We start from the raw sequence: 15,352 nt of genomic DNA on the forward strand, positions 1-15,352 counted from the left end.
GTTCTGCGTCTGAGTATATTTCTCGTATTTTAACTTTGGCTGAGTTGTTATCATACATATTTCTTATTAGGTTGTAATGTAAGCAAACTATTTACTTATATACACAAATAATCTAGGCCGTTCCGTAATCTAGGCTTCGGAAAGGGGTTGGGTGTGATTCTTTCAAAATTTATATACAAGCTGTTTGTATTATCTTTAAAATTAATATTAAATTGGGCACCATTCCTTAATAGGTTACCCTCGTAAGTAAATGAGCTCAGGCACAGAAATAAAATGAAAATTTTGAAACAAAGCTAACCTTTATTATTTTGTAACGAACAAAAAGTTATTAAAAGATTCTACGTTAAAAGGTTATGTCAGTCATCCCAGAAAAAAATAAACAGTCTGTGTTTACGTATCAAATTACAAATGAGAAGTGCTTATACGAGACTAAAATTAAAATCATTTAGTAAGAAAACAAACATTTTATATCTTGGCATTCGATTATGAATGAGAAATAATTAAGTATATGAAAATAAAACTATACTTTATTACAAATTTCGAAATTCGTTCACATAAAAAAATATATTTATGTATTATGTAGATATTTATATATTATATAAATATTTATTGTTCAGATTGTTGTATAAGATCAATCAATTTAGTTCATAGATAATAAATCCGTAAAATTGCGTCCATATCGAAGCCATTTTATTGTTGCTTCTTAAAGACAGAAAAGATTTATTTTTCACGTTGAGAAAGCCTATGAAAAGCTGTTCTGACGAGCCCTATTAGGGCGAAATACGTATAAACAGATACATAGACACTTTGGACGTGAAATCAAATCTTGACTGTCTTTTTCATTTCATAGATAATCTTCACACAACAAATTCACACAAATGCTTGTGTGGCTTGTAGAAAGGATATAATTTTTACCAACTAGGTACTTAGGCTGGGATTTCAGAACGTTGAATCTATCGGCAGCAGAAACATAATATTCACCATAAAAATTGTTGGTTTCAGAACACATACCGTAAATCCATAGCTATTTAGATAACCTCGGGCCAATAAACATAGATCTTGGAGCTATTAGGGCTCCCCGTAAGGGTCTAAAATAAATATTTATTTGAAAATATAAAAGAGAAAAGGAATTTTTCGGCTTACCTCGGCAAGAGACCACTCAAACAAAATTTCGTCCTGTCTGTTGGACGATCAAAGAGAGAAAGGGAGATGAATGGCGGGGAGTTTACGAACGATCAAATTTTGAGGCCAAGGTCGGAGCTATTAGGAATTACAGTTGGATCCTTGAGGTAATTTAAATGCACTCGACAGATATATGGCGCGAGTAACATTGATTTGAATATTTACTAGGAAGTATAATAATAAATTTTTAAAACTTTGAAAAATAATCTGAGACTTTTGAAACGGTTACAAGGTTAACTAGGTGGTTAGGTACTCCATATTTTCCATTATACTCTAGTCCATTTACTGAATCGAAAGCCTTTGTGTAGGTAATCTACGAAACAGAGCAGGATTGGTATGATATGTTCTCTCGCTTTTTCTATTATCTGTCTGGTGTTCAGTATCTGCTCCTGCGATCCTCTTCCTGGTACGAATCCGCATTGTTCTTCGGCTATCTCTGGAAGTAGAAAGTTCTTTAGTCGTTCAATAATTATATGTAGCAGGACTTGCATGAGGAATAAGGGCAATAGTTCTGTAATTGCTGCATACGGTTAGTGATCCTTTTTTATAAATAGGTAAAACTGTCGATTTGCACCCCTCATCAGGCCATTCACCTGTGATCCATATTATGTTGCACATATCCAGTATTACATCTACGCCAATCTCGCCCATTGCTTTTAGAGTCTCCACTGGTATGCCATCGATCCCTGGGGATTTTTGTTTCTTAGTTGGTTGAGAGACTTCTCTACTTATGCTCCTATGATTATTGGTTCTGCCTCTCTGATTGCACGTTTCTTGTGTTCTGAGACTGACGCATCCTTTGATGATATACCTTTTTTAAAAAATAATGCATTTTAAACCAGTCAAACTCCTGAATCTAATGAAGAACACTAAAATAAAATAATGTAATGTAGATGATGAAAAACGATTAATTTTGATTCTGGTGGAGATTAGGTTAATTATATTGTCATTTTTCCTTAAAATATTCGAAGAGTTGATGTTTTATGAGCTGGAACTACTTGGTTTACATGCAAATGACTTTTTTACTACTCGTTTTAAACGGCTATTCATTATATCATTACCCCCAAAAAATTAATCGATTTCTTACAATTTAATGTTGAATACATTGATCGAAATATTCGCAAAAAAATGTCTCCTTTCACAGACCGTATCTCACTTTGTATTGTATATGGAATATCTTGTAAAAAATGAATCCCATTCTTCTTTTATAAGCTTTATTTCTGGTTGCGATACTTTTTCGATCAAAGGCATATTTTTTGAGTAATTCATAAAAAAACCGTTAAAATGCCTGACTTTTTTCAATGGAAATTAGTTGTTTTCAACCATAAATAGCTCAAACAGTATTGACTTTCTGAAAAAACTCTGTAAAACAAAACAAAAGTAACTTTTGTTATTTGACCACTTTTCCATCAACTCACCAAATTTCAGGTGAATTGGTTCAGTCCGACAAAATTGAGAGGTGGATAGCCCGAGTGACTGGAGTAAATCGCAGATATGAAAGCTGAATTATACTTGGAAAAGCCCCATCGAACTCCTATTTGGCAGTTTTTTTTTACGAAATTTGTTATAACTCCTACTCTAACAATCGGATGAAAGTTTACCAAACGCCATTTTGTTCATTTTTTCAAAAGAAACAATTTTCATTTTGGTAAAATTAAATATCTCTAATAGTTTAGGAGATACAATCATTTAAACAAACAAAATGTTAATAACGAATTATCTGAAGGGTTTTCAGCCTGGTACCCTCGAAAAATCGAATCTACGCACTGGAAAACATAAAAAACGTTAAGGTACCGAAAGTACATAAAAGTGAATACTCAACCCCATGGCGCCAAGACTACTGGACCCTCAATAAATAATACATCCCAATAACAACTTTTTTATTTATGCATTTCGTTTATGAAACCTGTAGTAGTAATTTTATATTTTTGTTGTCGTTAACAATATAACTGGTAATTATTTTTAAATTGTAATTGAACAGTAATACTCCGCGTATTATTGTAATTTGAGATGATTTATTTAATATAAATTTATTTTTACTTCAATACAAAATGTAGTAACTATATAAATTTTCAATTTAAGTATGTTATTAACTGTATTTATATTTGTTGACATAGAACTAATGGTTTTATGGTTGTAGTAATTCACATTTGAATTTACACAAAGTCATTGATCACAGTGATGGCTTCACAAAATATATTAGAATTGGTCACAATAGGTTAGGAATTAAAATCAATTGGGTCATTTATTGCAGTTGTATTACAGAAGGCAAATCATATTTTGTGTAGCAAGTGACTCATTCCTTTGAGGACCTATATTTTTCCATCTGTACTGTGTAACAATAAAATATAAGGACGCGTATGAGAGTGGTAATAACAGTACGACAAGAGAGAAGTGGCTTGTTGCGCCTTGACAAAATTTTGTATTCTTACGTAATTCATTTCTTCTCTGACCATCAAGCGGAAGAGATCGGCCTCCTAACGTTAAATTTACTGCAGTGCTGTCAAGTATTTAAATTTTTTTTGAAATGGAATGGGTACATTTTGGAATTAAAATGGAAAATTCACTAAAAAATAAATGTTTAGGGTTCTAAGCACGAAAGAGTATTTTTAATGTGAAAGTTTACTACGAAGCTATTTAGATAAACTTTTAGTAGACCTGCAAAAAGTACAAGAGCGTGTGGTCAATTTAACAGATAATTAACTTAATACTGAATAAAACAAAATGCTTCATTATAAACATAATTAAACATTCATATATATTTAATATTGAATTTATAATTTGCTTTATTGACTATTATTTTTACGTCTTAGAAAGTAGTAAATGCTACATTTATTAAAAAAAATAATTTCAAACTTCATTTAATAAAAAATTACATATTATTTGCAAGCGTGAGCTTAAAATCAATTTAAAGATAATTAAGGAAGGTCGATAAACAGAAAATGCTAGCTCAACTAATTATAGGTTTTCTTCTTCGTCTAAAAAAAGGAGTATCCAAACTAAAAATGGATCAATTTGAAGAAGGCTTATTACGTCGGTTTAGTATAAATTTTCAACTCGAAGAAAAAATGCTTCCGACAAATAAATGATTACATACAAAGTTTGTAGAAAAATGGTTTACACTGGAAATAGAGAAACTCACCGAAAAAAGATTCATAATATAGGATTTCGTTGAAAAAAAAACGAAAGGGATAACTGAACGATTCTTTTTCACATATGAGAAGTACTTAACGTTCGGATTGCGTAAAGGGATACAATCCGAGTGATAACAGTTACGGCGGTCTGAGAAATACAGCTTCCAAAAGAACGAAGGTAATTATTCTTGCTGTTCGTAACGATAATGGATTTGTTAAGGATTCGTGTTTGAGGTGAAATCCCAATCTAAATCTGGTGATTATGACGACAATATAAACTTCGAGAATTAGCACGGGTGGCTTACGAATAAACTGCTAATAAATGTACCTCAAAACAGCTCTATACTATTAGACAATGCACCATAACAAAAATAAACAGGAGAAATACCCATCTACATTTAAAAAGTAGATATGCCACTCTGGCTTAGGGAAAGAAATATAACATACAATGATGAAATTCTTCGTCCTGAGTTATAACAGTTCATTAAATTACATAAGCCTCGGTTTGTTAAGTATTCAACTGACTTTATTATTACACCGTACTATCCGATTGAACTGGTTTGGGCTATACGGCTTTTCGCTAAAAATTCGGTGGCGCAAGAAATGTCAACTTCAAATTAAATGCCCTTATGGAATTATCTGATTAGTTTTTTGAGACATTTCCTGAAAAAAAAATGTGATAAAGTCGTTTCAATTGAGGATACCTTTGTATAAAAAGTAACGTTTGTGTATACCCAACAAGGCGTGTCGCAATGGCTAATTGTCATCTGTAGGGCATGTGTGCATAGCTATATCAAATAACCATCTCTTGATCTACTGAAATCATGACATAGATGCTGCATTGTCATTAACTGTAGACTTTTTGACTAAGTGTGATACTAACACATAAACTGCAACCTGGGTTGTGAATTTCCTCTGCTTTATACCTCTCGTGTACAGATGTAATTTATAAGGTTAATGTGTCATGATTTAACCACATCTATACCATATTTGATCAGAAAATTGCCAGACAGCAGTACCACAACTCAAACGGTGAGATTTTTGCTGTGTCTACTACGCTCGAAGTTCCATATCCCGAAGTGTTCCCTAAGCGATAAACCAGAAAGCTTACGAACTCTGGGGCTTATAGCTTTTGTATAGTATAGGTGCATTGATCATCTTATAGCGCTAAAAACCTTCATAGAGAAAACCATAGAATACAACTAGTACATACTAGTTTTTGTCGATTTCCAAAAAGCTTTCTTAGATAGAATCGAACGAATAGTCAAGGCTCTAACCCAATGTCGTGTTGATTACAGATACACCCGCATAATTTATAACATCCATAAAAAATCAACAGCAAATGTGCAACCCCATGAAAAAATTATCGAGTTCCCATTGGAGAGAGGTGTTAGACAAAAAGACAAATGTCGATTTGTCTACGATATTGTTCTCATTGACGATGCATGAATGCTTAATGAACTTTCACAGGTTACCAAATACATGTTATTGCAAATAAAAAAAAGTAAAATAAATTTTATGACAAACTGGTCATGGGAGGAACAATAAAATTAGAAGAAAACAACACTATAGAAGAGGTTACAAAATACATATATATGTTGGTCATGACTTATCTGGTGAAAATCACAAGACACAAGAAATACAAAGAATAATTGGTTTAGGTTGGGATGCATACGGCAGATTGAAGGACACATTCAATAGTGAAATCCCTGTTAGTCTTAAGAGAAAGGTATACAATCAATGTGTGTTTTCAGTTAAAACATATCGAGTCGAAACACTAACGCTCACTAGAAATAATACTAATAAACTGAGGAAAATGGAAAGATCAATATTGACAATTAAACTTACAGACCGCTTTAAGAATAAAGCGATTCGCAGGAGAACGGGAATAGAAAAAGACATCATAGAAAAAATATCAAGGCTAAAATGGAGATTTGCAGGATATGTAGCACGGCTCAGCGATGATAGATGTACTCAAAGATTATTGGAATGGATGCCCCGTAAAGTTAAGAGAAACCAGGCAAAGACCACATATTATAATGTGCGACGCGATGTACCTACTACAAATTATGGAGAATAGAGCCTAACTGGATGCAACTTGTACAAAATATAATTTACTGGAGGTGTGAGTAGGTTGCTTATGTTTGGCAGTGGTCGCGAGAAGCTGGATCATGATAATGATAATAATAATAATCTGGGGTATTTTCTATTATGCCGGAAAGTAGTATAGTACAAATTACTCTACTGCCATTGTTCAGGATCTTTTTGTTGTTTGAATCTACACTTTTTAGAATTACTATTTATTTTTGGTGACAATTTTTCCTTCACTCTTATACTTGATTTGAAAATGTATAAAAATACAGTTTTTATTGCAGAAGATTACAACGATCTTTATATAGTGCTGTTCAAAGCAGAAAAATTGTACATATCGGTATTTTTTGTCTTAGTTTTGTACATGAATTTACAAACATATGATAACCATCCCCACAAACTTCGAATGCAGTACAACATAAAATAAAAATATGCTGTTCATCAAAATTTTGCTATCAATAATTTTAAAACAGAGTATATTACTACTTTATTTGTTCGTCTTGAGCTCCAATTAAAAAAACACTTATATTTTTTAAAACTAGTTAAAAATATGATTTTCATGAGTTTTTCCGGTCTGTTATTTTTAATGTTTTTAAACCTTTTTCACACTCTGCATCTTTCGCGTGGTCTTTCCCAGTAGTTTCCCCCTATTTAACATATTTGTCGTCATATTGCTTTCCATCCCCTCGAAGTTTTTCTATTATCTTATTTATTTTAGATCATCATCCCAGTGGCCTATTTACACATCCATATACAGCTCTTAATATTTTCCTCTATCAACTTAAATTTTCATTTGTTATCTAAAATTTTCCCCAGTTCCAGCTTTTCCTCCTTTCCTTTTTTTATTTAAATCCCAAGAAGATGAAAGGAAATTTTGAATTTATGCAGATAAGTTTTTTTAAAACAATTTTCAGACTGTAAATTGAAAATGTCTTTTTGATTACAATGATCCTGGTTTGTTAAAGCATTACTACAAAATATCCATGCACAATGTACTATAGTAAAATACCAAAATTCTAGGCACTAATTTCTAAGAAATGATAATTGAGTTTTAACGATAATGCTGTTGCCAGGTTGTGATTATAGATAATTTATCATTTTCTATATTAATAATTCACATACAGTCAAATAGTCATAGAATAACGGACTTGTTAAAGTGTCTCGTACAACATGACAACGCTAACCAGTAGAACAGAATAGTAGATAATTTAAGCCGCAAGTTAGAGAAAGATATATATTCAGGATATTCATACTCAGTCTGGACGTTCACTGCACACACAGTAGCGTATCGTTTACGTTGTTCAGTGAATATTAAAAATTTATATGGACTAAAAAACAATTTTCACCAAATTTATGTTTTTGTATGCATTGGAAACATAATAAGTAAAGCATATTTAGCTTTTAAAATTTGGTAACGTATGTACGAGTTATAGAAGACGTAACTATTTTAATTTGACATATATGTAAACAAAATTAACTTAACTATTATATGAGGCGATATTGACAAAATAGTTCGACATCCACAAAAGGTCAAAATATTAATTATCGTCTGCAGAAAACTCGTCGGACGATGAAAAACTATTGCACTCAGTATAAGTCACATTGATAATTAAGGGTTCAACGGAAAATCCACTCTAGTGTCCAGATCCCACATTCTGATTTCTTCTTTTCTAGTACGTGTAATACAATTTTTCAATAAGTCTGGCGTGACTTTTAGCAGACCTTTCACATCATCCATTTTAAAAGTTTTCCACGTTACTTGATTTTTTATTCGAGCTCATGTAAGTTCAGTAGGGCTCAGCTCACCTTGCAAGATTTAATAATTCTACTTTTAACATAATTTTATCAAATGTTACTTATATTTCTTTGAGAGAGCTTCATGATGTCAGCTTTCCGCCAGGCAGTTTTTGGCGACTGCTCCAATTTTCGAATATGGTAAGATGCATTGTCCATAACGACGACCGAATTTCGTTAAAAGTTTAATAAAATCTTTGAAAACAAACCTACAAATTTTTGGGTGTCCATTTCTTCATAATAGTCAATTTTTCACAATTCTTCATAATAGTCAGTTTTAATCGAATCGAGTCAAAACCGAATCACTGCCTGTTTGTTAAAATGAGTGACCGTCCCTTCACCTATGGTGGTTTCAGAGCCGATTATAACCCTTCAAAAAGGGCTTGTCGACGGTTTCTAAATTTAAAATTTTGCCTATTTTCGCCTTCCATATTTGCCAGATCTCTATAAAAACCGCTTTAGGATAACTATAGTACTGATGTATTTCAGTAATAGCAAGAACACAGTCGTTATAAATAAACTATCAGGTGATAAACAATATAGTGGGACTTCCCGAACAATTACAAAAGCGAAATTGTGTTTGGGAGCACACTAAAGCATCTATTGTTTTATGTTTTTATGTAAGGTTTGAGTGTTGATAAAAGCAATGAGTTAATAAATGACATTGAATTTTTTAATTCTATAAATTTTTTGTTGTATCTGAAATATGGAACCCTTCAGCGTCTATAATTCATTATTGTATACCTGATTTTTATTTAGTGCAAATTATAGTCGCTTAGGTATTGGGACGATTCTGAAATCTGGGTAAAAAAAATTTTTCTGTAATGTAATAAACCTTCACAAATATTTTACTAATAAGCGTTTTAAAATAATATGTATTGTTAAATTAATATAGATCTCCTTCTGGTACGAGTTAATGTTAATAGTTTCTTTGAATGCTTAAAGAGGACTTCGAAGAACATAGTTAAAACTAACATAATATTTAATTATCTAATATGTACCTATATACCTAATATATGTTATGAAACTATTGGTACAAAACGAATTCTAACTACAAGAAACTTCTAGAAATATCTTTACTGTATCAGTTTACTGATAATTTGTTTTGGTCAACTAGAGTGGCAAATACCACAATTTCATGGATCGATCATAATTTTTTAAATTTTACTTTGTAAGGTCCTACATGTATACTTGATAATGGTGTTAACAATAACTTATCAAAAATGGTTTTATAACTAGGATATATATCTTTTGTATCTGGTATATCGACATTCAAGGGTTTATCACAAAATGTCACAAAATAATTTTACCTCTTAGACATCTTCACGTAAATTTGATTTTGATAAATTTTATTATTTTACTTAATTTGAGCATACTATATGCATATTTTGCCTTTTTGTTAGTCTATATAATCCGGTCTCTAAGTTGAATTATGGCCGATGTCACATATTTGTTTAGAAATTTCTTAGCGATAGGGAGAGAATAGTGGTACATACAATCTGTGAAATTCTTGAATACAAGTAGCGCTATCTCTAACCCTACACAAAAAAAATTTGTACGCCATTGGAAGACCACGAATAACTCAGAATGGTCATCACAATTTTCTGGAATTTAGTGTCTGATACTCAACTGTACAAGAAAATAGTTTCAGAACCAACAGGCTATAACTTGTATCAAAGGTTTTTAGAAGGTAAACAAGGTCATGCACCTTTTGCTTGGTTTTAGTGTATAATCCTGGAATCGAATATTTTTATGCATGAGCTATATTTTTCTATTCGCTACAAAATGCTTGTATTTCATTTGTTTATTTTTTGTTTTACAGGTTGGCGCAATATAATGCTCAAAACAAGGCAGCAACTGGCGGATATATGATAATTGAACCGAATGCAAGCCAAAACAATTATCATCAAGCATCACAAAGCAGTTATCCCCCACCTCTTCTTCACATGAATGGGGGATTGCCGAGGTAAGATAAATCATTATAATACTTTAGATGTTTCTTAAATTTTGCTGGATCGTCTTTTTTAAAATATAAATTAATATATTTATGTACATTAAATTAATATATTTCATTATGGTACAGAATATCCAAAAAAATTATTTAGAAAAAATGTAGGCAATAATATTCTCCAGGCTTGGAAAATATGCCGAATTCTAAAGGGTGGTGATTAATAACTACGTGATAAAGCAAACACACAATTTTTTAAAAGGTCACCCTGTATATTTTCTCATATTTAGACAATCCCTGTTCTTATAATATCAAGTTCTACACTACTATACAGGGTATTTAACGAGTTATGACCATTTTTATTTCGATAGCGTTATGAAATTAACACCCTGTATATAAAGAAGGAATACATAAATAATTATTCATTTTACATAATAAGGTTAATAATATATTCTAGTTTTCAAATTAAAGAAATTCTTGACAAATATTCCTATACAGGGCGAACAACAAAAAAATCACGATTTTCCCATTTTTTAAATGTAAAACACTTTATTTGATTTTTTCAAAATTTTTCATTTATGATATCCTTTCATTTTTATAAAGCATTTCTTATACCTGTATATAAAATTTTTTCAAATCCGAATGGAATGATTCGCAACAATTTGTCGTTCGTGTGTTTGTAGCTTCGGTAGAAGACTATATTTTTGGGGAAATTTATAAAAATTTCCCCAAAAAATTTGGAACTTTCAAAATTATTGAAATCGAATGCAAAAAATTCTTTTTTTAACATTTTTATAATCATCAAAGTTAACTTTTGATTTTTTCTCATTTAGACCTGTACCACATGAAATCTGTATCCTATAGGAGTTTTCAAATGAAACAGAACGAGTTTATTCCTTTATAATTGCTAAGACATTTTTTCGCCTTTCTTCTACTTCGCTTTCTGTTATTTGGTTAATTCAGTTCCGGTCTGTGTTTTCGAGCCGGTTCTATAAGCAAATCGTCTTCTCTCGGCAGGTTGCTGGTGTTACCAACACCCCCCCTCCTTTATTTCGACTTAAGACAGGCAATAGTGTTGTGACTTCTAAGCTACTCGATCCATCCATTCGTCACCCCCTTCCCCACTGGCTTAGTTAATCGTCAATGAATAGCCGAAAACACTTACAACATATTTGATTATAATTTATGCTTTTGCTGAAGAGGTTGGCTATTATAGAATACATGATTTAACTACTCTAACTTAAATACAGTGTTCCTGTTGACTTTTTCCCTCATAATACTATCAGCAGACTTTTCTGTGATTTTGAAGCATTTTGGAGTTATCACTGTTTTTATCTCTGGAGTTATCCGAAGGCGAAAATTTCTATCAGCTATCAGCATTGTCAAACTCTAATGCTACATTATAATATAAAAAATTTATATAAATATAAATTAAAAATGGATGCAGCAAGATAACAAATTCTTGTAGGTATAAAAGATTTTTTGTTTTCAATTATTTTTAGATGATTACTTGGTTTTGTACACACACTCCAACCCACTTTGCACACACTCCAAATCAACTATCGAGACTACTATACTGCAAAATCTATCGCGCCACTCCCAGGAACATGTTACACGTCTACACGAGGACTTGCCTGTTAGTTTTACTTCCTAGTGAATTATTGAACAAGAACATGTAGTTCTGTCTCATACTTCGTTACGTTTTACTCAATAACTATTAGCCAGTTTTACCTCGATAGTATGTCTCCCTCGTGCAAAAATTAGGAAGATTTCGAATATTTCCTAAAACTTCATTTTTGAGGCATTTTACCATTGTTCACTGTTTGAATGGGGTGAAATTTTTGCTGTTAATATAGAAGAGAACTGTGACGATTATTCTACGTTACAATAATCAACTGATTTTATCTCTGCTTTATCTCTAACGTTCTATTCACACCAGTCTATTCTAGATACTCTCTTCTTCCAGCAAGATATTCTTTTATGGAAGATAAGTAAATCTAGTCACATAAAGCCCTTATACGCCAGCGGCCTATTTATAGATCACTGAAAATTTTATTTTTTTTCAACGCATAAAATTTGTGTAAATTTAAAGAAAAATTTTCCATATATATTTTGGGCTGTAATAAACTTCATTATAATTCTTTTATTATATTTCCAATATCCTTTCAATAAAAAATTATAAACATTGGATAAATTTACTGACTTCGTTTAAATTTAAACATTTAATAATAAACGTTGCATATCGGCCCTTTTTATCGTTTACTAGATTATTCATGCTGAGTAATGTTTATTATAAACTATATTCATCAATAAATCTCGGAAATATAAACTGTCAAATCGTCGTTGAATTGTATTTTCCTGTTCTATAAATAGGATACTGGTACTTAGCGTTATCAAAATGTGCTGCCTTTCAGTTTTCAGTTGAATGTGAATCTATGCACAAATCATTGTATTTTTTTTTAATTTCACATTTATTTATTGCATAAAAAGTTTTATATTTTGTCATATTTGGGAGAAATTACTATTATCCATATTTAGCCATACGTCTCACACTCCTTATTAGGGGAACATTCGCTCATCCCAGATACCTACAGTATCAAAAGGATTGAGCTCTGGTGGGACTCTTTTCATGTTATCGAGTCCTAGGTGACTTGGTACGTCGGTGTATCTCCCAATAATTTTCGCACGCATCTTGACGTCGAAAGTAGCACAGCTTTCTGCATCATCTTATATAGATGTTCATTTAGACCCAGCTTTTTTATGTTTTCTAGGAGGTCCTTCGGGATGACTCCAGTGGTAGAAAGAATAATAGGTATCGTCTGGGTACTTTCCATTCTCCATTGTCTCCTTATTTGTATTTCCAGATCTCTGTACTTGGCGATCTTTTCGTTATACTTAACACGCAGATTATTGTTGTTAGGTATCGCCACATCGATTAGTGTTGTTTGTCTTGTTAGTTTATTAACTAGCACGAGATCTGGTCTATTATGTGCTACAGTTTGGTCTGTGAGCACAGTGCGATCCCAGTACAGCTTGTAGTTGTCATTCTCAAGTATACTCTCAGGAACGTATTGATAATATGGGAGATGGTTTGTTTGTAGAAGTCCCAGTTTAAAAGCTATCTCTTGATGGAGGATCTTCCCTACTGAGTCATGCCGATCCTTATATTCAGTTGCAGCAAATGCCTGGCAGCCCCCGGTAAGATGTTGGATAGTTTCTTGGGCTTGACATCCATATCGGCATTTGTCGTTTTGGACCTTTTTTGGTCTTTGACGATATATTTCAGGTAATTTTTGGTTGGTATAACCTGATCCTGAATGGCGAGTAATGAACCTTCTGTTTCAGGGAACATTTTTCCTGATGTCAGCCAATAGTTCGACGCTATATTGTCGACATAGTCTTGACTGACCGTGCAGAGGTTTACCCATCCAGATGCGCATTTTTTCGTTCTTAGTAAGATGGTTTATGCGCATTTCTTGTTCCTTCAGTTTGATCGGTGTTGTGTCATCTACTGCACAAATCGCGCAATGAAGAGTAGATGTCTAAGCCTGCACCTGAAAATAAGTCCGTAAATTAGTAATCTGTTTTTCTAATTGCTCGCTTATATCAATAAGCCCACGTCTTCCTAAATACCGCAGTAATGTCGTTCTTTCTACTGCACTTCGAGGATGGTGTTTTTGTGCCTTTGTGAGGTGTGTTCGTACTTTTTGCTGAAGGGTTTCTATATCCGTTTTAGTCCACTTAATAATCCCAAATGAGTAGCTAAGCGCAGAAAATGCGTAGGTGTTTAATGCCTTAAACAAATTTTTACTATTAAGATACAGCTACGAGCGGAGTAGCTGTTTTACTCTTCGTATGAACTCTGATGTTAATTCGATTTTCATTTGTTTATGGTCAATTTTCCGCGCTTGCTTTACTCCTAGATATTTATACATGTCATTTTCGCCCATAGCCTCGATGTTTTGGCCATTTTGCATATCGAATCCTCCGGGCTGAACCTTTCTTCTTCTTCTTCTTCAGTGCCTTATCCGGTCCGGATGTTGGCGATCATCAAGGCTATCATGGTTTTGTTGACTGCTCTGCGAAACAGCTCCGCTGAGGTCATCCCAAACCATTGTCGGAGATTTTTCAACCACGAGATACGACGGCTGAACCTTTCCCTTGACTATATTTAGTACACGACATTTGTCTAACCCAAAGTGCATACTGATATCATTTGAAAACGTTTCTACAGTTTTTAGTATTTGATCTAAGTGATTTCGAGTGGAAGCCATTAGTTTCAAATCATCCATATACAACAGATGATTAAGCTTCGCCACTACAGTATTGTTGTTTTTAATGCTAAAACCTGAGTCAGTGGAGTTCAGTAGCTGGGATAATGGGTTCATCGCTAGACAGAACCACAATGGACTCAGCAAGTCTCCTTGAAATAGGCCGCGGTTAATTGCGATATTTCTGTTTCGATATTGCTTTCACCAGGTATTTGGAGGGGAATTTTAGTCTTCCAATCTGTCATTATATGTCTTAAAAAGGCCACTATATTATCATCGACTTTATGTATTCTTAATATATCTACCAGCCATTCATGCGGCACTGAGTCAAAGGCTTTCTTATAGTCAATAAAGGCAGTGAAGAGGTTCCTTTTTTTGGTGTATGCCTGGTTAGAAATGACTGAGTCGACAATAGGTTGATCTTTGCAACCCATGGAACCCTTAGCGCATCCTTTCTGTTGAGGTTCTATGATATTGTTTAGTGCGCAGTGTTGGTAGATACGCTGGGCTACACAGGATGTGACCAATTTGTACAGAGTTGGAAGACACGTAATTGGCCGGTACTTGGCTGGATCTTGGGTATTATTTTGATCCTTCGGTATTAAATAAGTTGTTCCCTGAGTTAGGAATGATGGTATTTCCTGCGGATTAGAAATAAGAAATAAATTAAATGCGATTAATTAGTGTCGACAAGCACTCATGAGCACTCCAGAACTTCTTAAGCCAGAAGTTTTGAACTCCATCTGGTCCAGGAGATTTCCAGTTATGAAGCTCTTTGATGATATTTGAGAGGTCTTCTGTGGTGAAGGGTTCATAGACAGTTGTACGGTAATGTTGACAGCTGTGCGCCGTATCTTCTATCCATCCAGCATTGGTGTTAAGAGCAGCTGGTGTGGAAAAGTTGATTTCCCCAAAACTCCTGAATTTCTTCT

At 33.1% G+C, this 15,352-nt stretch overlaps 1 protein-coding gene across 1 annotated transcript in view; it reads left to right on the forward strand.

Annotated features, from left to right (window-relative positions):
* Positions 1–15,352, forward strand: part of LOC140452223 (uncharacterized) — a 365,408-nt gene that overhangs the window by 249,938 nt on the left and 100,118 nt on the right. Inside the window, exon 2 of the mRNA XM_072546348.1 lies at positions 10,024–10,167. Within this exon, the coding sequence (XP_072402449.1) occupies positions 10,024–10,167 (144 nt within the window). The remainder of the gene's footprint in view (positions 1–10,023; positions 10,168–15,352) is intronic.

This window comes from Diabrotica undecimpunctata, chromosome 10 (genome assembly GCF_040954645.1).
Source record: "Diabrotica undecimpunctata isolate CICGRU chromosome 10, icDiaUnde3, whole genome shotgun sequence".
In the NCBI taxonomy this organism is placed as follows: domain Eukaryota; kingdom Metazoa; phylum Arthropoda; class Insecta; order Coleoptera; family Chrysomelidae; genus Diabrotica; species Diabrotica undecimpunctata.